The sequence below is a fragment of the Papio anubis genome, chromosome 18 (genome assembly GCF_008728515.1).
Source record: "Papio anubis isolate 15944 chromosome 18, Panubis1.0, whole genome shotgun sequence".
NCBI lineage: Eukaryota > Metazoa > Chordata > Mammalia > Primates > Cercopithecidae > Papio > Papio anubis.
The window spans coordinates 15,100,984-15,124,206 of NC_044993.1; the positions used below are offsets into that span (position 1 = coordinate 15,100,984).

At 45.2% G+C, this 23,223-nt stretch overlaps 1 protein-coding gene across 10 annotated transcripts in view; it reads left to right on the forward strand.

Moving 5' to 3' along the window:
• WDR59 (WD repeat domain 59) overlaps positions 1–23,223 on the forward strand; it is a 115,698-nt gene that overhangs the window by 25,873 nt on the left and 66,602 nt on the right. For 8 of the 10 annotated variants that reach the window (XM_017953562.3, XM_021932177.2, XM_009196856.4 and 5 more), the window contains exons 3-7: positions 7,363–7,498; positions 12,110–12,195; positions 14,311–14,391; positions 15,891–15,928; positions 21,648–21,736. In XM_017953562.3, the coding sequence (XP_017809051.2) occupies positions 7,363–7,498; positions 12,110–12,195; positions 14,311–14,391; positions 15,891–15,928; positions 21,648–21,736 (430 nt within the window). The remainder of the gene's footprint in view (positions 1–7,362; positions 7,499–12,109; positions 12,196–14,310; positions 14,392–15,890; positions 15,929–21,647; positions 21,737–23,223) is intronic. The other 2 variants (XM_021932175.2, XM_021932176.2) reach the window with 1 other exon arrangement.

Consider the following 23,223-nt stretch of genomic DNA (forward strand, 5'->3'; position numbering starts at 1 on the left):
CTCTCTCTCTCTCTCTCTCTCTCTCACCTTTTCTCTCTTACTTTCTTTTTCGCTTTCTTTCTTTTGAGACAGGGTCTCACTCCGTTGCCCAGGCTGGAGTGCAGTTGCTGATGTGATCTTGGCTCACTGCAGCCTCAACATCCCAGACTCAAGCAATCCACCTGCCTCTGCCTTGGCCTCTTGAAGTATTTTCTTTTCTTTTCTTTTTTAAAAAAATTTAATTTAATTTAAAGTTCCAGGATACATGTGCAGGATGTGCAGGTTTGTTACGTAGGTAAACGTGTGCTATGGTGGTTTGCTGCACCTATCAACCCATCACGTAGGTATTAAGCCCCACGTACATTAGCTATTTATCCTGATGCTCTCCCTCCCCGCCGGCCCCCCAACAAGTCCCATTGTGCATTGTTTCCCTCCCTGTGTCCATGTGTTCTCACTGTTCAGCTCATACTTATAAGTGAGAACATGTGGTATTTGGTTTTCTGTTCTTGTGTTAGTTTGCTAAGGATAATGGCTTCCAGCTCTATCTATGTCCCTGCAAAGGACATGATCTCATTCTTTTTATGGGTACATAGTACTCATAGTACCGCATTTTCTTTATCCAGTCTATCACTGGTGGGCATTTGGGTTGATTCCATGTCTTTGCTATTGTGAATAGTGCTTCACTGAACATATGCATGCATGTATCTTTATTTTTATTTGTATTTTTTTTTGGAGATGGAGTCTCACTCTGTCACCCAGGCTGGAGTGCAGTGGCGTGATGTCGGCTCACTACAACTTCTGCCTCCCGGGTTCAAGCAATTCTCCTGCCTCAACCTCCAGAGTAGCTGGGACTACAGGCGCACGCTGCCACGCCTGGCTAATTTTTTATATTTTAGTAGAAACGGGGTTTCACCGTGTTGCCCAGGCTGGTCTTGAACTCCTGAACTCAGGCAGTCCACCCTCCTCGGCCTCCCAAAGTGCTAGGAGTGAGCCACCACGCCCGGCCATATCTTTATAATAGAATGATTTAGATTCCTCTGGGTACATACCCAATAATGGGATTGCTGGATCAAATGGTATTTCTGCCTCTAGGTCTTTCAGGAATCTCTCACCACTCCTATTCAACATAGTATTGAAAGTTCTGGCCAGGGCAATCAGGCAAGAGAAAGAAATAATGAATATTCAAATAGGAAGAGAGAGATAAAAAAAGAAAAAATAAATAGAAAAAGAGGAAGTCAAACTGTCCCTGTTTGCAGATGACATGATCGTGTATCTAGGAAACCCCATTGTCTCAGCCCCAAAGTTTCTTAAGTTGATAAGCAACTTTAGCAGAATTTCAGGATACAAAATCAGTGTGCAAAAATCACAAGCATTCCTATACAACAACAATAGGCAAGCAGAGAGCCAAATCATGAATGAACTCCCATTCACGATTGTTACAAAGAGAATAAAATACCTAGGAATACAGCTAACAAGGGAAGTGAAAGACCTCTTCAAGGAGAACTGTAAACCACTGTACAACGAAATCAGAAAGGACAGAAACAAATAGAAAAACATTCCATGCTCATGGATAGGAAGAATCAATATCATGAAAATGGCCATACCTCCCAAAGTAATTTATAGATTCAGTGCTGTTCCCATTAAACTACCATTGACATTCTTCACAGAATTAGAAAAAAGTATAAAATTCATATGGAAGCCAAAAAGAGCTTGTATAGCCAAGAAAATCCTAAACAAAAAGAACAAAGCTGGAGGTATCACATTACCTGACTTCAAACTATCCTACAAGCCTGCAGTAACTAAAACAGCACGGTACTGGTACAAAACAGACACATAGACCAATGGAACAGAATAAAGATATTAGAAATAAGACTGTGCATCTACAACCATCTGACCTTCGATCAACCTGACAAAAACAATCAATGGGGAAAAGATTCCCTATTTAACAAGTGGTGCTGGAAGAACTGGCTAGTCATATGCAGAAAATGGAAACTGGACCCCTTCCTTACACCTTATAAAAAAATGAACTCAAGATGGATTAAAGACTTAAATGTAAAATCCAAAACTATAAAAACCCTAGAAGAAAATCTAGGCAGTACCATTCAAGACATAGGCACGGGCAAAGATTTTATGACAAAAACACAAAAAGCAATTGCAACAAAAGCAAAAATTGACAAATGGGATCTAATTAAACTAAAGAGCTTCCCCATAGCAAAAGAAACTATCATCAGAGTGGACAGCCTACAGAATGGGAGAAAATTCTTGCAACCTATCCATCTGACAAAGGTCTAATATCCAAAATCTGCAAGGAACTTAAACAAATGTACAAGAAAAAAAAAAAAAAAACATTAAAAAGTGGGCAAAGGACATGAACAGACACCTCTCAAAAGAAGACATTTATGCAGCCAACAAACATATGAAAAAAAGCTTATCATTACTGATCATTAGAGAAATGCAAATCAAAACCGCAATGAGATACCATCTCTCACCAAAGTGTCAATTATTAAAAAGTCAAGAAACAACAGATGCTGGCAAAGCTGTGGAGAAATAGGAATGCTTTTACACTGTTGGTGGGAATGTAAACTAGTTCAACCATTGTGGAAGACATTGTGAAAGACAGGTGATTCTTGAAAGACCTAGAACTTTCATTTTCTTATATTGGGTTTCTTTTTGTTGTTGTTTTGAGACAAGGTTTCACTCTGTTGCCTAGGCTGGAATGCAGATCAAGGCTCACTGCAGTCTCGACTTCCAGGGCTCAAGTGATCCTTCCACCTCAGCCTCTGAACTGCTGGGACTGCTGGCATGTACCATTATACCTGCCTGGCTAATTTTTTTTTTTTTTTCGTAGAGACAGGATCTCCCTATGTTGCCCAGGCTGATCTTGAGCTCCTGCGCTCAAGTGATGCTCCTGCCTTGGCCTCCCAAAGTGCTGGGATTATAGACGTGAGCCATGCACCTGACCTTTTCTTATGTTGAATTTTACAATATGTGTAGTAAATTGTATAAAGTGTGGTAAATTTAAGTAAATAGCTAAAATTTACAAATATATACACTCATGTAATCACCATTCTGATTAAGATACAGAATTTTTTTTTTTTTAGCACCTTGAAAGGCCCTTCAAATCTGGAAATCTGAATCTTTTAGTTTAGAGAAATTTTTCTGTATTATGTCTTTGATCATTTTCTGCCTTTTGTGACGGAGTCTTGCTCTGTCACCAAGGTTGGAGTGCAGTGATGAAAACTTGGTTCACTGCAACCACCTCTGCCTCCTGGGTTCAAGCGATTCTCATGCCTCAGCCTCCCAAGTAGCTGGGATTACAGGTGAATGCCACCACACCCAGCTAATTTTTGTAGTTTTAGTAGAGACAGGGTTTTGCCACGTTGGCCAGGCTGATCTCAAACTCGTGACCTTGGGTGATCTACCCACCTCAGTCTCCCAAAGTGCTGTGAATCACTGTGCCTGACCTCATTTTCTCTTCTCATTCTTTTTTGTTGGAATTCCTACTAGTAGTCAATGTTGGATATCTTGTATGACTTTTCTTCTGGCCTTGTTGTCAGTTTTGCATTCTGGGAGTTTTAAACTTTAGCTTCTTTCTTTTTTTTAGATGGAGTTTTGCTCCGCTGCCCAGGCTGGAGTGCAGTGGCGCGATGTCGGCTCACTGCAACCTCCGCCTCCCAGGTTCAAGCAATTCTGCTGCCTCAGCCTCCCAAGTAACTGGGGTTACAGGCGCACGCTGCCATGCCCAGCTAACTTTTCTGTATTTTAGTGAGACGGGGTTTCACCGTTTTGCCCAGGCTGGTCTCAAAGCCCTGAGCTCAGGCAATCCACCTGCCTCAGCCTCCCAAAGTGCTAGGATTACAGGCGTGAGCCACGGCGCCCAGCCTAAACTTTAGCTTCTAACACTACTTTCAGATTTAAAAAAAAATTTCAACTATTTTAATTTTCAAAAAATTTCAACTATTGTTTTAATATTTATTATTATTTATATTATCTCTTAACTCTTGGAGAATAGTGTTTCCAAGATTTTTTCTCTTCTGCATTTATCGCTGTTTCCTTTGAATTCCTTCTTTTCTTCTTCCTTTCTCTCTCTCTTTTTTTTTTTTTTGTTATTGTTTTTATTTTGGAGGGCAGTAGGGAGGCAAGGGAGGAGTTTTTTCTTTCCTTTTCTTTTTCTGTTTTGTCACCTAGGCTGGAGCGCAGTGGCACAGTCATGGCTCACTGCAGCCTTGAATTGCTGGGCAAGCAATCCTCCCGTCTCAGCCTTCTCCGTAACTGAGACTACAGGCACATGTCACCACTCCTGGCTGATTTTATTTTATTTTATTTTAATTTTTTTTTAATGCAGAGAGGGTCTTGCCAGGTTGCCCAGGCTGGTCTTAACTCCAGGCCTCAAGCGATCCTTCTACCTGTAGCACTGAGAGTTCCAGTGTGAGCTGCTGTGTCCAGCCATGAAGCCTTTTCTTCTTTCCGTTGTGTTAGTCTCTATCCTTCAGGTTTCCTCCAGTGGTTGAGATCATTGGCTGCTAATGTTAAAGAGCGATTGGCATCTCTCTTTAAGTGGGTAGATGGTGGAGGAGATCAGGTGGGAACCAGGCCCTGTTAGTGAGTGTCCAAATGTCATTATCTCTAGGGTTTTGTTGTTGTTTGCTTGCTTTTGTTTTTTCCTGGGCTGGTCATTTTCTCCTAAGAAGTCTCTATCTGAGGAGTAAAAGGCAGAGTTGTGAGTGCCGCATACAGAGAGGAATGATTTAGTGCCGCACTTCCCACTTCCCAGGTCTGCGGCTGCTCTAGGGGAGAACAGCACCCACTCTCCACTGAGGCAACCACCTGCCTGGATGGGTTGCACATAACCCTCTCCTCAGTGGTTTTTTTTCTTTTCTTTTCTTTTTTTTTTGAGACAGAGTTTTGCTCTTGTTGCCCAGGCTGGAGTGCAATGGTGGGATCTCGGCTCACTGCAACCTCCGCCTCCCAGGTTCAAGCGATCCTCCTGCCTCAGTCTCCCAAGTAGCTGGGATTACAGGCATGCACCGCCATGCTTGGCTAATTTTTTATTAGCCAGGGGTTTCTCCATGTTGATCGGGCTGGTCTCGAACTCCCGACCTCAGGTGATCCACCCGCCTTGGCCTCCCACAGTGCTGGGATTACAGGTGTGAGCCACTGTGCCTGGCCTCCTTAGTGCTCTTTCAAACAGCTCTCCTACTTTTGTTCTGCCTGTTGTCCTCTAGCCCCACCCCTTGCCCTTGTCTTGAGACTAAAGCCTCCAGTTGGGGGGAAGCAGCTTGCTTTGCACTCACTCCTCTCTTTACGCACTTTGGCTGTATTTAGATTTTTTTTTTTTTTTTTTTCCCCCAAGATGGAGTCTCAGCCGATCGCCCAGGCTGGAGTGCAGTGGCATGGTCTCAGCTCACTGCAACCTCTGCTTCCCAGGTTCAAGCAATTCTCCTGCCTCAACCTCCTGAGTAGCTGGGATTACAGGTGCCTGCCACCATGTCTAGCTAATTTTTTAGTATTTTTAGTAGAGACAGGGTTTCACCATGTTGACCAGGCTGGTCTCCAACTTCTGACCTGAGGCGATCCACCCACCTTGGCCTCTCAAAGTGCTGGGAATACGGTTGTGAGCCACCATGCCCGACCTATTTAGCTTTCTTTAGATCAATTACTGTTTGTCCACTTGCTTTTCATTTCCTGTCTCATTTTCTTTGTCTTTGGAGGTTTTTTGTCTTTCTTTACTCTTACTGTAGTGGAGCACTGGGGAAAATGAAGATAAACACCTATGTTGCATCAGGCATGTTCACCCTGAAGTGCACACTTTCTGCCTTTGTACATTTGCCCTTAAGGTCTCTGCACCCCGCTATTGATACACACCTCACATATATGATTACTAGGCTTGTCCTGTTGTTCTGATGGGACGATGCCAGCCAGCCATTGCAGGATCAGGTGATTCCTTTGGAGGAGGCCAGAGATTCTATGTGATCTTTGTTCTGCACTTTCTTAGAAGTCCTGGAAATTCTGTGAAATTGTGTATTCCCCTGACTTTTCTTCTTCTCCCTCCATCATCTCTCCTCAGAGTTTCTGCTACCACCTAGAGTTTTGTATGCCATTTCCTGGCTCTTCTGAGCAGGGATGATTAATCTTTTTCTTCATTTTTGAGCCTGCCTATTCTCATTGAACTCCAGGGGCTTGGAGTGGTCTCTAGCAAAGAATCAATAGCTGATGGCTGCAGAGAGGTTGATTCACACACCAAGGATATTTTACTTAAAAAGAAAATAGGTGAATGCAGGACCTCCCTGTTCTCAGATCCTTTGTGTTGATTGGCACCTTGAACATTACTGGCACTTCATATGTTATTTTAATTATTATTCCTTTTGGTTGTTATTGTTAACCCTCCTGATAGATTTAGTTTAGTTTTCTTGACCAGGGAGTAGTACGGGGAAATTGTAACCCTCCTGATAGATTTAGTTTAGTTTTCTTGACCAGGGATTAGTACGGGGAATTTTGAGATTTTCTGCTTCTACAGGATTTTGGCTTAATAATAAGTGATATGTTTAATTTAACTCACATTTGTTGAGTGCAGAGCACTGTGCCTAGTGATGTGAAGCATACAAAGATATTCAAGACGGCTGGGCACGGTGGCTCATGCCTGTAATCCCAGCACTTTGGGAGGCTGAGGCGGGTGGATCACCTGAGGTCAGAAGTTCGAGATCAGCCTGGCCAACATGGTGAAACTCCGTCTCTACACAAAATACAAAAATTAGCTAGGTGCGATAGCGGGTGCCTGTAAACCCAGCTACTCGGGAGGCTGAGGCAGGAGAATCACTTGAACTTGGAAAGTGGAGGTTGCAGTGAGCCGAGATCATACCACTGTACTCCAGCCTGGGTGACAGAGCGAGACTCTGTCTCAAAAAAAAAAAACAAAAGATACTCAAGACATGGTTCGTTCTTTGAACACTTAGTTGACTCAGGACAAGAGCCTTAAATTAGTAGTCCTGCTACAAGATAAATGCTGCGGTCAAAATGCAAACTATGCAATGGGAGTAATGTGGAATTAACTAATTTAGTAATTAACCCTAGCTGGGGGATTAGGAAAGGCTGGGAGAGTTGGAGAAGAATCCCGGGAGAAGGCCAGACTCTCATGAATGGATGTGGTAGGGAAGGCCATCTCTGGAGGTAGGACTGTCACAGGGACACTTCTTCTCTTTGTGTGACAGCCATCTTGAGTTACTCTTGTCACTTCTTTGCCTTTCAGAGTAAATAAATGCCATATGGGTTTGGGTTTTTTGGAGCACTGCTTGCAAATTGTATGCAATTCCAATTGTGCTTTTCTATCCTAATGCTAATGATGTTGTGCTTTTATACTATTACAATGTTGATGTTGGTCTCTAGCCGCAGATTCTTGTACATCGTCAATCTGGATGCCCCTTTCGAAGGTCACCGAAAGATCTCTCGCCAGAGCAAATGGGACATTGGAGCTGTGCAGTGGAATCCTCATGACAGCTTTGCACACTATTTTGCAGCTTCGGTGAGCTTATTTAAGGAATACAGGAGAATGCTGTTAAATGTGTCATCTGGGGCTGGCAGATCTATGTCCTGTGTAGAGAAGAGAGTGCAGTCCTCATTGCTCAGTTGGAAAAGAGGTTTGGATGGTTCTGAAAGAAAGACAGAGGCAAGTTACAAATTAAATATATGTGGGAATGCTCGCTGGTCCCATCGGTGTCAGGCCTTGTATTTCTAGGGACTGAATCCAGATTTTGAAAGGGAAACAGGCAGATGCATCCATTTCTGTGAGTGATGAGAACCTGTTTCATCAGCAGCAATGTAACTAGCCAGCGGCCAAATGGCAGATGACTTTGAAAAACATTCTAAGGAGGGTAACTGGGGAGCTGGTATGGAGTTGACCTTCATTGCTTTCAGAGGGATCAGAAGACTTCCCCTACCCTTCCATTCAAAGGAAAGGATTCTTCCTTGGTTGGGAATCATTAGATTTCGTTAACCCCATCAAATTTTATGTGCCTGTTTATGTGTGATTTTTTTCCCTTGGGAAAACATGTATATGTTTTGTTAGGTTTTCTAATACAAAAATCTTTTCTTTATACAAAAGGATTCTGGACTAGAACCTCTCTGGCATCTTTCTCCAGATTCTGTGTCACATTGTATTCTAGAATAATGAGAGATCTAAACTTTTTGCTCTTTTTGCATTGGGCTGGCAGGAGAGTATTTAAAGGAATCCTTCTGATTCACCAGGGGCAGGACCACTGTACAGCCTGTCTCAGTCTGTTCTTGTCAGGAAAGGCAGTCTGCGGAAGGAAAGCATCTGAGCAAAGAAAGAAGAGCAACTTTGTCAGCTTGAGAAGGAACAGAAAGCCGCCCTTCCAAAGCTGTTTCCAAAATAGGATCTGCCTTTAACTGTGGATGTCTGAGGTTGCGCTGATTTTCAGGGCTATTCTGAAAGAGAAAGGGATAGTCAGTCTTCCTGCCTTTCTACTCTCAGCCTCTCTCCTGGGTGATAGAAGGAGCTCTTTTAGTTGGTTTATACCTTGGGCCTCTTATTCCCCTCTCACCCTCAGCCCCTGATCATCTAGTCCAGGATTTTTTAACCTTGGCACTACTGGCTTGTTAGGTCACTCTTTGTGGTGGGGGCTGTCCTGTGCATTGTAGGAAGTTCAGCAGCATCCCTGGACCTACCTGCTAGATCTCAGTAGTATCCTCCCCTCCCCTTGTTATAACAATCAAAAATGTCTCCAGACACTGTCAGGTGTCCTCTGGGAAGCGAAATCACCTCTGATTGGGAACCTTTGGTTTAGACTGACGCCTCAGTAGTTGTACTCCGTGGATTAACACTGCATTTGTTCGGGAGTGCTAACAAAGACAGCCTTTTTAAAATTTGTTCTTTCACAATTAATCATTTTAAAGTGAACAATTCAGTATCCTTCACTGCATTCACAGTGTTGTATAATCACCACCTCTATCCAATTCCCAAGCATTTCTATCCCTCCAGGGTAAAACCCTTTACTCATTAAGCAGTTTCTCCCCATTTCTCCCTCCCTTGCAACTCGTGGCAACCACCAGTCTGCGCTCTGTCTCAATGGATTGATCTATTCTGGATCTTTCATAGACATGAGATCATAAAATAAGTGGTCTTTTGTGTCTGACTTCTTTTACTTAGCATAATGTTTTGAAGTTCATCCATGTTATAGCAGGTATCAGAACTTCATTCCTTTTTATGAGTGAATAATATTCCATTGTGTAATTATTTATCTAGCTGTCCATCCATCAGAGGACATTTGACTGGCTATTGACTAGAGCTGGCATGAACAGATGTGTGGATGTACTTGTTTTCACTTCTTTTGGGTATACACCTAAGAGTGGAATTACAGGGTCATATGGTAATTCTGTGTTGAACTTTTGGAGGGAACCACCAAACTATTTTCACAGTTGCTAAACCTTTTAAACTCCCATCAGCAATGCAGAGTTCCAATTTTTCCACATCTTCTCCAAAATTTATTTTTTGTATTTTTAAAAAATTGTAGCCATCCTAGTGGATGTGAAGGTGTGAAGTGGTACTTTACTATGTTTGTTTGTTTGTTTGTTTTGAGCTGGAGTTTCACTCTTGTTGCCCAGGCTAGAGTGCAGTGGCGCGATCTCGGCTCACCACAACCTCCACCTCCCGGGTTCAAGTGATTCTGCTGCCTCAGCCTCCCGAGTAGCTGGGATTACAGGCATGTACCACCATGCCTGGCTAATTTTGTATTTTTAGTAGAGGCAGGGTTTCTCCATGTTGGTCAGGCTGGTCTCAAACTCCTGACCTCAGGTGATCCACCCACCTCGGCCTCCCAAAGTGCTGGAATTACAGGCGTGCGCCATTGCACCCGGCCTTATTGTGGTTTTAATTTACATTTCCCCAGTGACTAAGGATGTTGAGTATCTTATTGGCCATGCATATGTCATTTTTTTTTTGAGAAATGTCTATTCAAGGCCTCTGCCCTTTTTTGAATTGGGTTATTTGCATTTTTGCTGTTGAATCGCAGGAGTTCTTTATATATTCTGGATATTAGACCTTTATCAGATATATGATTTGCAAATGTTTTCTCCCCTTTTGTTGGTTGTCTTTTTACATTCTTGACAGTGTTCTTTGATGCACAAAAGCTTTAATTTTAATGAAGTTTATCTGTTCTTTTCTTTTTTCTTGGTTGGAAGGCAACTTTTTTTTTTTTTTTGGAGACAGAGTCTTGCTCTGTTGCCCAGGCTGGAGTGCAGTGGCGCCATCTCAGTTCATTGCAGCCTCCACCTCCCAGGTTCAAAGAATTCTTGTGCCTCAGCCTCCCAAGTAGCTGGGACTATAGGCACGTGCCTCCACACCTGGCTAATTTTTGTATTTTTAAATAGAGACGGGCTTTCACCATGTTGGCCGTGCTGGTCTCTAACTCCTGACCTCAAGTGATCTGCCTGCCTCAGCTTCCCAAAGTGCTGGGATTACAGGCGTGAGCCACTGCCCCTGGCAGGAAGAAAACCTTTTGAGAAAGCTTTAGTTAGGGAAATCTGAGGTCAAGTCCTAGTTTTAACATTCTATCTTTTATCTTGAGAGGCCCCACAATTTTCTGAGCCTTGCTTGCCTCATCTATAATGTGGGTGATGATACCCACTGTGGCGTGTGCTGGGGGAGGACAGAGGCCAGATGCGTTAAGGTGGACTGGCACTAGCAGACCCTCCAGAAACGGCAGGGAAAATTATCAGAAGATGAGGGGACTTTTCTTTTCATTCCTGTTCCCGTTGGAAGCTATTTTGAATCCTAACCTTTTCACAAGAATCTTACCTTTTTCAATTTGGAAACTGGTATTTCAGGATAAAAATCTCAGAATTTTATACATCTGTCTCTGAGCTAAAATGACAGTCTATTACATATATATCATTTCGAAAATTATTAAGTGGCCTGCCATTGTTCTCAGCCTATTAGTAATCTTTATCACTTTCAGTGTGTTTCATAAACTCATGGTATGTAGGGAGCCTTTGCTGTTTTGTTATATATTTAAGTGAAATGTACTTCGATAGAAGTTATTTTTCTATTGTAGCTGTGGTTTCTTCCGGTCCATTTTCCCTGTCACTTTCTGCTTAACTCTTTATGAAATTAAATACAGGCATATTTCAAGGAATGTTAAATAATTTTGCCTTCTAGGACACCCTTTTGATGGTCTTTCTTCTTTTCTTTCTTTCTTTTTTTTTTTTTTGAGATAGGGTCTTGCTGTGTCACCCAGGCTGGAGTACAGTGGCACAATCACAGCTTACTGTAGCCTCGACCTCCCAGGCTCAAGCGATCCTCCCACCTTAGCCTCTCGAGTAGCTGAGACCACAGGCATGCACCACCATGACTGGCTAATTTTTAATTTTTTTTGTAGAGATGTGATTTGGCTATGTTGCCCAGACTGGTCTTGAACTCCTGGGCTCAAGCAGTCCTCCTGCCTCAGCCTCTCAAAGTGCTGGGATTACAGGCATGAGCCACCACGCCCAGCCTCTTTTTTCTCTCTTATGCACCTCTGGTTTTAAAGTGTCGTAGGACCCAGTTGTGATGGCGCAGTCTTCACTCCTCACACCTTATCCCAGCTATCCTGGACTCTGAGGCAAGGGGATCGTTTGAGCTCAGGAGTTCTAGAAAAGCATGGGCAATATAGATCCCATCTCAAAAAAAAAAAAAACAAAAACCTGTGGTAGGTGGACTCTGGCCATTTGATCATGGAAGGGTGAGCTGGAGACATCCAGTATACCAGCAGCTGGGGAGACGAGTGTGACCTTCAGAGGGAGGAGGTTCCTCCAGTGGCCGGGACATTTTCCTGGCCCATGAAGCTCATGTGCAGAAGTGTTTCTGCACCTTCAGTTCAGCTGTGACTGTTCAAGATGTGTCTCTTAAGATAGTCCTGCCTTTCCATTTTGAGATTCACAGACCTACATACTGAGCTGAAGTTAGCTCAAGCTAATGTTAATTGTACTTATTCCTGATGGCTTTTCAAAGAAAAGTTCAGCCTGAAGGATCTCTGCCATGCGTGAGATCCCTGGCTTCCTCTTCTCCGCCTTAAGCTGATTGGGGCAAGAGCATATATACCAACGTACTTGCCTGCGGCCTTCTTTCCCTTCTTTTCAGAGCAACCAACGGGTGGACCTTTACAAGTGGAAAGACGGCAGTGGGGAAGTTGGCACAACCTTACAAGGCCACACTCGTGTCATCAGGTAGGCACCAGTCCTCCACAGCTCCTTAGCTGTCTTGCTTTGTCACAGTCCCCTGGGAACGAAATGATGATACCATCCTCCTTGCATGGCTTGACCGTCTGTGTTACACAGGCCCTGGGTGGTCAGCGGGTTATTAGCATTCACTAAGATGATGGTGGAGAACACAGTGAGGAACAGCTGTCATTTAGAAAGCACCATCGCGTAGCTGTTGACCCCCATCCCAGACCACATCCCGGACAGATATAGTCCAGTCCAGGGTAAAGGATTAGAGCTGATTTTTTTTTTCTTTTTTTTTTTTTTGAGGCGGAGTCTCGCTCTGTTGCCCAGGCTGGAGTGCAGTGGCCGGATCTCAGCTCACTGCAAGCTCTGCCTCCCGGGTTTATGTCATTCTTCTGCCTCAGCCTCCCGAGTAGCTGGGACTACAGGCGCCCGCCACCTCGCACGGCTAGTTTTTTGTATTTTTTAGTAGAGACGGGGTTTCACCGTGTTAGCCAGGATGTTCTCGATCTCCTGACCTCGTGATCCGCCCGTCTCGGCCTCCCAAAGTGCTGGGATTACAGGCTTGAGCCACCGCAAGTTTTTTGTATTTTTTAGTAGAGACGGGGTTTCACTGTGTTAGCCAGGATGGTCTCGATCTCCTGACCTCGTGATCCACCTGTCTCGGCCTCCCAAAGTGCTGGGATTACAGGCTTCAGCCACCGCGCCCGGCCTTTTTTTTTTTGAGACGAAGTTTCACTCTGTCGCCCAGGCTGGAGTGCAATGGTGCCATCTTGGCTCACTGCAACCACTGCTTCCTGGGTTCAAGCGATTCTCCTGCCTCAGCCTTCCGAGTAGCTGGGATTACAGGTGTGCTCCACCATGCCGGGCTAATTTTTGTATTTTTTTTTTTAGTAGAGACAGGGTCTTACCATGTTGGCCAGGCTAGTCTTGAACTCCTGACCTGAAGTGACCCACCTGCCTTGGCCTCCCAAAGTGTTGGGATTATAGGCGTGAACCACCATGCCTGGCCTAGAACTGATTTTTGTCATAGGAGAGGAGGGATTATGCAGCAGAATCCCCCAGTTCATGGTCAGTGGTGCCTGAGAGGACATGGAGATGTCAGGGAGTGGCCCTTGGCTCTCTCTCTGGTGGCAGTGGTAACAGAGCTCCTGCATCACAGTTCATAACCCAAGGGCACAGCCGCCTCCCAGTCAAGGCTTCCAGTTGGTTTTGAGTCTTCCTTGATCCACTCTTTCCCTGGGTCACTATTTCTGGGCTAAGCTGACCTGGAAGTGCTGGGGAAGGTGAGACACCTGGGTCGGGTGGAAGTTCTGTGGATTCACTGCCTGTCTAGGAAGCAGAGCACGGGTAGGGAACACCACAGGCCTCTGGCCGTCTCTGGGTGCTGCATGGCGGTGTGACAGTTTTCCGCTGCTTAAGGATGTTGAGTTTACCCAAGGTGCCTGTGGTGGAATTTGATTTAGAAAATGATAATGCAAAGATTACTTTGTGTGTTTTTCCTTCTTTTTTTCTGTTTATTTAGAGAGAGAAAGGTTATTGTTTGTTTGTTTGTTTGTTTGTTTTGAGATGGAGTTTCACTCTTGTTACCCAGGCTGGAGTACAGTGGTGCAATTTCAGCTCACTGCAACATCTGCCTCCCAGGTTCTAACGATTCTCCTGCCTCAGCCTCCCGACTAGCTGGGATTACAGGTGTGTGCCACCACACCTGGCTAATTTTTGTATTATTAGTAGAGATGGGGTTTCACCATATTGGCCAGGCTGGTCTTGAACTCCTGACCTCAAGTGATAGCCCACCTTGGACTCCCAAAGTGCTGGAATTACAGTCATGAGCCACCAGGCTCAGCCCTGAGAGAATGTTTTAAGTTGAAGCACTGCATTTCTTTTCTGGGAGCAGATGATAGAATAGCTGGCAACTACAGGGCGAAGGACCTGACAGGTTCCTTCCAAACTCATGTTCATTACCAAGGAACTTTGGAGATTCTCAGCCTAAACCACATTAAGAAGCCCATTAACAATGACATTCTGAAGCCACTGGAGACTCGATGTGCTAGTGCTTCGGACCTGGACTCTGAAATTTTTTTCTTTTCTTTGTTCTGTTTATTCTTTGTGTCCCAGCGACTTGGACTGGGCAGTGTTTGAGCCTGACCTCCTGGTTACCAGCTCTGTGGACACCTACATCTACATTTGGGATATCAAGTAAGAACAATTAGGAGGTATAACCACTTGGTTGGGGGTGATTTGGGACCTTTGTTTTAGAGATCAAGTGTCTTAGTTTGGTTTCCCCTCAATACCTCGAGGCAAGGATTTGAGTGCAAATGTATTATTTGGGAGTGAAAGACACAGTTGTAGGGGGATGGAGAAGAGAGCTAGGACCTCTCTAGGTAAGACCTTAAGGAGAACTCTCCTTAGTTAGACTTCCTTCCTTCCTTCCTTTCTTCCTTCTGTCCCACCCACCCTCCCTCCCTCCTTCCTTCTCTTCCTCCCTCCCTCCTTCCCTCCCTCATTTTCATCCTTACCCCCTTCCCTCCTGTCTTTCCTTCCTTCCTCTCTTTCTTTCCTTTCTTCTTTCTTTCTTTCTTTTTTTTTTTTTTTTTTAGAGACATGGTCTCACTCTGTCACCCAGGCTGGAGCACTGTGGTGTCATCTTAGCTCAGTACAGTCTTGAAACTCTGGGCTCAAGTGATCTTCTCACTTCAGCCATGCCCAGCCAATATTTATTTATTTATTTATTTATTTATTTATTTATTTTGAGATGGAGTCTCGCTCTGTCACCCAGGCTGGAGTGCAGTGGCGTGATCTCGGCTCACTGCCTGCTCTGCCTCCCGGGTTCACACCATTCTCCTGCCTCAGCCTCCCAAGTAGCTGGGACTACAGGTGCTGGCCACCACACCCGGCTAATTTTTTTGTATGTTTTTAGTAGAGACGGGGTTTCACTGTGTTAGCCAGGATGGTCTCAATCTCCTGACCTCGTGATCTGCCTGCCTCAGCCTCCCAAAGTGCTAGGATTACAGGCATGAGCCACCGCACCTGGCCTAATTTTTATTTTTTAGGTTTTTTTTGTAGAGACAGAGTCTTGCTGTGTTGTCAGGCTGATCTCAAACTCCTGGCCTCAAGCAGTCCTTCCACCTTGGTCTCCCAAAGTGTTGGGATTACAGGTGTGAGCCATTGTACATGGCCTATAATTTGTTTTCTTGCTTTTTTCTTTCTCTTTCTTTCTTTCTTTCTTTCCTTTTCTTTTCTTTTCTTTTTTTTTTTTTTTTTTTAGACAGAGTTTTGCTCTTATCTTCCTGGCTGGAGTGCAATGGCGCGATCTTGGCTCACTGCAACCTCTGCCTCCCGGGTTCAAACAATTCTCCTGCTTCGGCCTCCCGAGTAGCTGGGATTTTAGGTGCCTGCCACACCTGGCTAATTTTTGTATTTTTAGTAGAGACAGGATTTCACCATGTTGGTCAGGCTGGTTTTGAACTCTGACCTCAGGCGATCCACCCACCTCAGCCTCCCGAAGTGCTGGCATGAGCCACCGCGCCTGGCCAGCAGGTCTCTCTTTACACCTCTTTTTAAGGCCCTCACAGCGGATCTACCTACTCCAAGTTCCGGCTAAAAGGAAGGTGAAGAATTGTGTACAAAGGGTGAAAAATACCAGGTGGGTGGTGGCATATAAATTGGGGATTTGATTTTTTATTTTCATATTTCAGAGACACAAGGAAACCTACTGTTGCACTATCTGCTGTTGGTGAGTGTACGCTTCTCCTACCTCGCCCCGGCGCCTCGGTTTGTCTTCATTTTCTTCCTTCCACTTCTTTCCTGTTCCTTCCTATTTCTTTCCATCTTCCTCTCTGACTGCCTCTCCCTGGGCTGCGCCATGGCCGAGTGGAATCGTGAGTCCCATGTTGTTGCAAGAGGCTCACTTTAGACTGCTCCCAGAAGCCACGGTTAGGACTGTTGGGTGTGGAGCAGGACCTCATTTCAGAGTCCAAGGACAAGAGCCAAGTTGATTTGTTTTAACCTTTTTGTAGTGGAAAATTTCAAACATTCTGTAAAAATAGGGAGAAGAAAATGAACTGCCTGTGTTCATCATCAGCTTCAACACTTGTCATCATACATCCAATTTTATTTCATCTTTTCCTCCACCCACTATTTTACCTCCACCTTCATTCCCCTTGTGATTTTTTTTTTCTTTTCTGAGACAGAGTCTCGCTCTTATTGCCCAGGCTGAAGTGCAGTAGTGCAACCTCGGCTCACTGTAGCCTCTGCTTCTCAGGTTCAAGCAATTCTCCTGCCTCAGCCTCCCAAACAACTGGGATTACAGGCGCCTGCCACCACACCTGGGTGATTTTTGTATTTTTAGTAGAGACAGGTTTCACCATATTGGCCAGGCTGGTCTTGAACTCCTAACCTCAAGTGATCTTCCTGCCTCGGCCTCCCAAGTGCTGGGATTATGGGTGTGAGCCACCGTGCCCGGCCCCCTTGCGATTATTTTGAAGCTAAGTATTATATCATTTCTTCAACAAATATTTCAGTGTATATTTTTACAAAAGAAGAATCCCAGTACCATACTTAAAAATACCTGAAAATATTAACAGTAACTCTCTAATATCATCAAGTATCTAAGCAGCATTCAAATTTCCCCAATAGTCTCTCTCTCCTTTTTAGTTACAAATTGTTTGAAAAATGGTTTGAATAAGAATCTACATAAAGTCTATACTTGTAAGTGGTTGACATATTTCTCATCTTTTTAAGTCTCTCTCCTCCTCTTTGGATTTTTGTTTTTCTTTTCCTGTAGTTTATTAAAGCAATGGTTCATCCTGTGGTTTCTCCACAATTAGATTACACTGACTGTATCTGCATGGTGGTTTTTTTTTGTTTTTTTTTTTGTTTTTTTGAGACAGAGTTTTGCTCTTGTTGCCCAGGCTATAGTGCAATGGCGGGATTACAGGCATGTGCCACCATGCCTAGCTAATTTTGTATTTTTAATAAAGATGGGGTTTCTCCTTGTTGGTCAGGCTGGTCTCGAACTCCTGACCTCAGGTGATCCACCCGCCTTGGCTTCCCGAAGTGCTGGGATTACAGGCTTGAGCCACCGTGCCTGGCCCATGGTGTTGTTTAACATGGATGAACCAAGCCTTTGTAGTTACATTCTGATCTACCTGTTTTCATTGCTTACTTGGAACTGACCTTTTCTGGAATTCTCAATTGGGGCTACTAGGGAATATTCCCAGCACTTACTAAGAGTAGAATGTGGAATAGAACTGGTATAACTTATTCACAGAGATAAAGCTAAATTGTCAATATTTTGGCATCCTTTATAAAAGCATGTATTATCTGTCTCTTAAATTCTGTCCCTTTGCCTCTCCTTGGTGCATTGGAACACACATTTGGTGTTTGCTCTGAAATGGTTACTGTACATGGTTCTTTTTCCCTCTGTACCCCCACGCCTTTTTATGTAAAGGCCTGTAGCATCATGATTGTATTAGCAGCTGGGTGATATGATTTGTGAAGTTAGAAACCTCTTTTCTTTTCTTTTTTTCTTTTTTTTCTTTTTTGAGGCAGATCCTCACTCTGTCACCCAGGTTAGAGTGCAGTGGCGGAATCTCAGCTCACTGCAACCTCCACCTCCTGTTGTTCAAGCGTTTCTCCCACCTCAGCCTCCCGAGTAGCTGGGATTACAGGCACGTACCACCACACCCAGCTAATTTTTGTATTTGTAGTAGAGACAGACAGGGTTTTACCATGTTGGCCAGGCTGGTCTCGAACTCCTGACCTCAAGTGATGTGCCTGCCTCGGCCTCCTAAAGTGTTGGGTTTGTAGGCGCAAGCCACCGCGCCCAGGCAGAAACCATTTCCTTCTTATTCAGTCCTGTAGACTAGTGTATGTATTTGTGCACTACAGGCATTTGTGACTGATCCAAGGAGATACTTAATATAGTAATACAGTAATCCCCCCCCCCCTCATTCTCAGAGGACACAGTCCAAGACCCCCACTGGATGCCTGAAACCGCAGATAATACTGAACCAAATATACTATGTTTTTTTCTGTACATACATAACTTGGATAAGGTTTAATTTATAAATTAGGCACAGTAAGTGATTAACAACAACAACTAATAATAATAAAATAGAACAGTTATAACACTGTACCACAATAAAGGTGATGTGAATGTGGTCTGTCTCTCTCTGTCTCAGAATATCTCCTTGTACTGTATCGGGGGTGACTGACACTGCAGAAGGTAGAACTGTGGATAAGGGGGACTAAGCATTTGTTGCATGGATATGTGAATCAAACACCTGTGCTTCTGTGCTAAGTGCTTAACAGTTCTACTGCTCTACCCCCCGCCCCCCACCTGCTTTAGGTACTTATGATCTGAGACACAGACTGGCTGGAGAGGGCGTATAACTGAGTGGAAATATAGATGGTCTACAGATGCCTCAATCAGGTTCTCCTGACTTTGTTACTTACATTTATAGGTTTCTTTTTTTTTTTTTTTTTTTTGAGATAGAACTTTGCTCTGTTGCCCAGGCTGGAGTGCAGTGGCGCAATCTCGGCTCACTGCAAGCTCCCCCTCCCGGGTTCTCGCCATTCTCCTGCCTCAGCCTCCTGAGTAGCTGTGACTACAGGCGCCTGCCACCACGCCCGGCTAATTTTTTGTATTTTTCGTAGAGATGGGATTTCACCATGTTAGCCAGTATGGTTTCAATCTCCTGACCATGTGACGCGCCCATCTCAGCCTCCCAAAGTGCTGGGGTTACAGGCGTGAGCCACTGCGCCCGGTCACATTTATAGATTTCTGAGTTAGATTGGTTTTAGGGAAATCCTAAAAAGGAAAGTGGCTCTTTTTTTTTTGAGACGGAGTCTTGCTCTGTTGTCCAGGCTGTAGTGCAGTGATGCGATCTTGGCTCACCGCAACCTCCACCTCCTGGGTTCAAGCAATTCTCCTGCCTCAACCTCCCAAGCAGCTGGGACTACAGGCATGGGCCACCACACCCAGCTAATTTTTCTATTTTTAGTAGAGACGGAGTTTCACCATATGGGCCAGGCTGGTCTCTAATTCCTGACCTCATGGCCCACCTGCCTCGGCCTCCCAAAGTGCTGGGATTATGGCATGAGCTGCCGCGCCCAGCTGAAAGTGGTTCTTTTTTTAGCCTGCTTGTTCTCATTGCTTTTTTTTCTGTTATAGATCTTTCTAAAAAAATGGGAAGTAGAAGACTTCTTTCCTTTGTACTCAGTGAGGTTTCTCAGTGGTGGCAGAGCTACCGTGGGGGAAAAGAGGCAAGTGAGAGGCTTGTGGACCTTGATAAGCTGCTGGACCTAACATCCCCCGAGTGGTGCAGCCTCAGGTACTGCCTGCTCCCCAGAGCCCATGGTCCCCATCTCTAAGGGGGCACATTATTCATGCCCTTTGGGATAGGGGATCACGTTGTAAGCATTCCAGAGTGTTCTCTGTGTCTGAGCGCTTTCAGAGCCCGGGACGTCCATCTGACCCTGGTGTAATGATTTTTTTTTTTTTTTTTTTTTTTTTTTGAGACGGAGTCTCGCTCTGTCGCCCAGGCTGGAGTGCAGTGGCCGGATCTCAGCTCACTGCAAGCTCCGCCTCCCGGGTTCACGCCATTCTCCTGCCTCAGCCTCCCGAGTAGCTGGGACTACAGGCGCCCGCCACATCGCCCGGCTAGTTTCTTGTATTTTTTTTAGTAGAGACGGGGTTTCACCGTGTTAGCCCGGATGGTCTCGATCTCCTGACCTCGTGATCCGCCCGTCTCGGCCTCCCAAAGTGCTGGGATTACAGGCTTGAGCCACCGCGCCCGGCCTTTTTTTTTTTTTAGACAGAGTCTTGCTCTGTTGCCCAGGCCGGAGTGCAGTGGTGCAATCTTGGCTCACTGCAATCTCTCCCTCCTGGGTTTAAGTGATTCTCCTGCCTTGGTCTCCCAAGTAGCTGGGATTACAGGTATACGCCACCACGCCTGGCTAATTTTTTTATTTTTAGTAGAGACACGGTTTTGCCATGTTTGCCAGGCTGGTCGCGAACTCCTGACCTCAGGTGATCCACCCGCTTCGGCCTTCCAAAGTGCTGGGATTACAGGCGTGAGCCACTGCGCCTGGCCCCTGGTATACATGATCTTGATAAAGCAGATTGCACTGGGGGGCTTCCCAGAGTCCTTTGTGAGCCCTTGAGTTCTGATGGCTTCTCACTGAGAAAGGTGTGTTCTCTTGGACTCTTAAGTAACTCTGTCAAGAGGAGGTAGAGCAAGTTCTTCTCACTCACTTTCTCCTCCAGCTGATATCCTTCCTTGCAAAGAAACCACCTCCTGACACGCTTTCTTGCTTCATCTTCACTGGTCTCCATTTGTTCTTAGATGACTTAAGATACCCTATGTCTCAAGAAAGAACAAGGCAGACAAATAGCCTCATCAAAACCAACAAAGCATATCCTTGGACAGGACCAAGTTCTGGGCCTAATGCTCTATGTCCTGTTAGGTTCTGAGTCATTGCTCTGTCCTACTCTGGACTTCTTGGATCTAGTAGCTCTCCAAAGCTGTGGATCTACCGTGGGTTTCCCCAGTAATAACCACCAGGCAGAGGGACCAGTGTCACGGCAGTAATGTCATGTGTGCTGTGAGCAAGGGCAGGAGGAGGCAGGAAGCAGTGCTGTCACTTTGGTTCTGGTTTGGTTCTTGATTAATGATTTATTTTTTAGGAGTCAGCTAGAAGTGCCACTATGTCCCAGTTTTCCATGTCTCAGCTCTTTCTTGCATCTCACATTATGCCTCCTGTCTTAAGTAGCCCTTTTGTCACTAATGTATCAATGACACTCTGTACTGGCGGAGAGGGAAAAGGACTGAGGTCACACACTGCTGAGGGTGTTCCCTTTCCCTTATCAATGTGGTACCAGTGGCCACGGCTGACGCAGCTCATGGGGAGATGGGGTGCCGGGAGCATGTAACCCTTGGGGCAGAACTGGTCACCACTGGGGCTTATTCTGTAGTTGATCTTCAGCTAAGGCTGTGTTTTTCTAAGACTATCGCTCAACAATTAAAACAAGAAGAAGGGGCAGGCATAAGAGCTGAGGCTGTTCTGATTAGGAGTGCGAGCAGGTGTCATTTGGGGATGAGAAATGGTCAGGTTGTGTGACAAGTCAATTACCAGCCAGCAGTGCCATGCTCAACTACTGCTCTGTAAGAAACTACGTTTTCCTGCTGATTCTGCTCAGAGTAACCTGTAGATTTTTTCCCCTGAGATGATTTCCTCAATTAGGTGACTATGATCCTGTTCCCATGTGTTAATTCATTTATTTTTTGGCTTCATTTTATCTGGAATAGTGGAGTTGGTGTAGTCATAGAAACTTGAAGGGTTCTGGGCTTATTCAGCCAGAACTCATTATCCAGCTCCCCTGGCTGTGCTCCGCTCTGCTTCCGAAGGCACCAAGGGCAGCAGCTTTCTTCCCTGATTTTTCTTTGCAGCGGGTGCCTCCCAGGTCAAATGGAATAAAAAAAATGCTAACTGCCTTGCCACCAGCCATGACGGTGATGTGCGGATATGGGATAAGAGGGTGAGTAATCTCTTTTTTCCCCCTTGTTGGTCTTTGATCCCTCCCAGAGGGTGTGAAGATGACTTTATGAATGCCAGGGCTTGTCTTGAGAGTCCGGGGAACCCTGGGCAGCATGGTAAATGCTCATTTTAAGCTTGTAGTACCAGATGATATTTGCGTCTCAGTCCAGTGTTGAAGGAAGCTAGGGAAGTGAGACATTAGCAACCGTGATTGAAAAAATCAGCCCCATTTTGCCACCTCCTAATTATGACACCAGGTAAGCTAGCCACTGTCATTTCTCTTAACCTCAGTTTCCTTCAAAATAAAGATACTAACTGTGTGTGTATCACTGGGGTTAAGCCGTGGAGCCCAGACACTATTCTAGAATTGTCAGCAGGTGTCTTATCCCTGCCCATGCTTGCAAAGTGAAATGTATTTGTTCTCGAATGCCTGCCATCCTGAATACTTCCAGTAACGATGAGCGAGGCAGGGCACTCATGATGCTTAAATTTCCCCTTACAAGCCTAGATGTCCCATCAGCCTCAAAGTAGCCTGCATATCGATCATACGTTCTCACTGCAGCAGCCCATTGGACATCTAGGGATGGAAATAGCACCGGCTCCTAGGCTGTGACTGTAATGGAAAGTCTACTGAAGTTGGTTGTGTTGGCTTCAGTGAGGGTCACGGCACAGGGAAAAGGCCTCCCCCGTATTGACTGCCAGACTATTGAGTAATAATGAACAGAGCCATCGCTGCCATGGGACCTGGGTGTATATCCTGCTCACTGCCTGTGAGACCTGGGGCTAGAGATGCTCAGGCGTTGTGGGGATGGCTTGTTCAGGGATGTCTCCACCGTCTTATCTTCCGGCTGCTCCCCTCGCTTCATACATTTGGAAGAGAAGCGGGAAGTGGAGCAGAGATCAGGCGTGGCAGATCCTGTCTGCTGCATCAGGCTCCAGGCATGCTGGGGAAGCCTTATGTGGCAGAAGCCCTCTGCCTTAGGTAGCTCTTAAGTGAGAAGGTGATTTCGTAGAGGTTGGGCGGGTGCATCTTCTTTTTTTATTTTTTCTTGAGACGGAGTCTGGCTCTGTTGCCCTGGCTGGAGTACAGTGGGGACCTTCCCTCACTGCAACCTCTGCCTCCTGGGTTCAAGCAATTCTCCTGCCTCAGCATCCCGAGTAGCTGGGACTATAGGCGCGCACCACCACACCCAGGTAATTTTTGTATTTTTTAGTACAGATGGGGTTTCACCATGTTGGCCAGGATGGTCTTAAACTCCTGACCTCAAGTGATCTGCCTGCCTCGGCCTCCCAAAGTGCTGGGATTACAGGCATGAGCCACTGTGCCCAGCCGCATCTTCTACATGTTAGTTTTTGTCTTCTGTTCCTGTATGGCCATTTTCCCTTTCTCTCTTTTTTTTTGAGTTGGAGCCTTACTCTGTCACACAGGCTGGAGAGTAGTGGTGTGACTATAGCTCACTGCAGCCTCGACCTCTTGGGCTCAAGCTA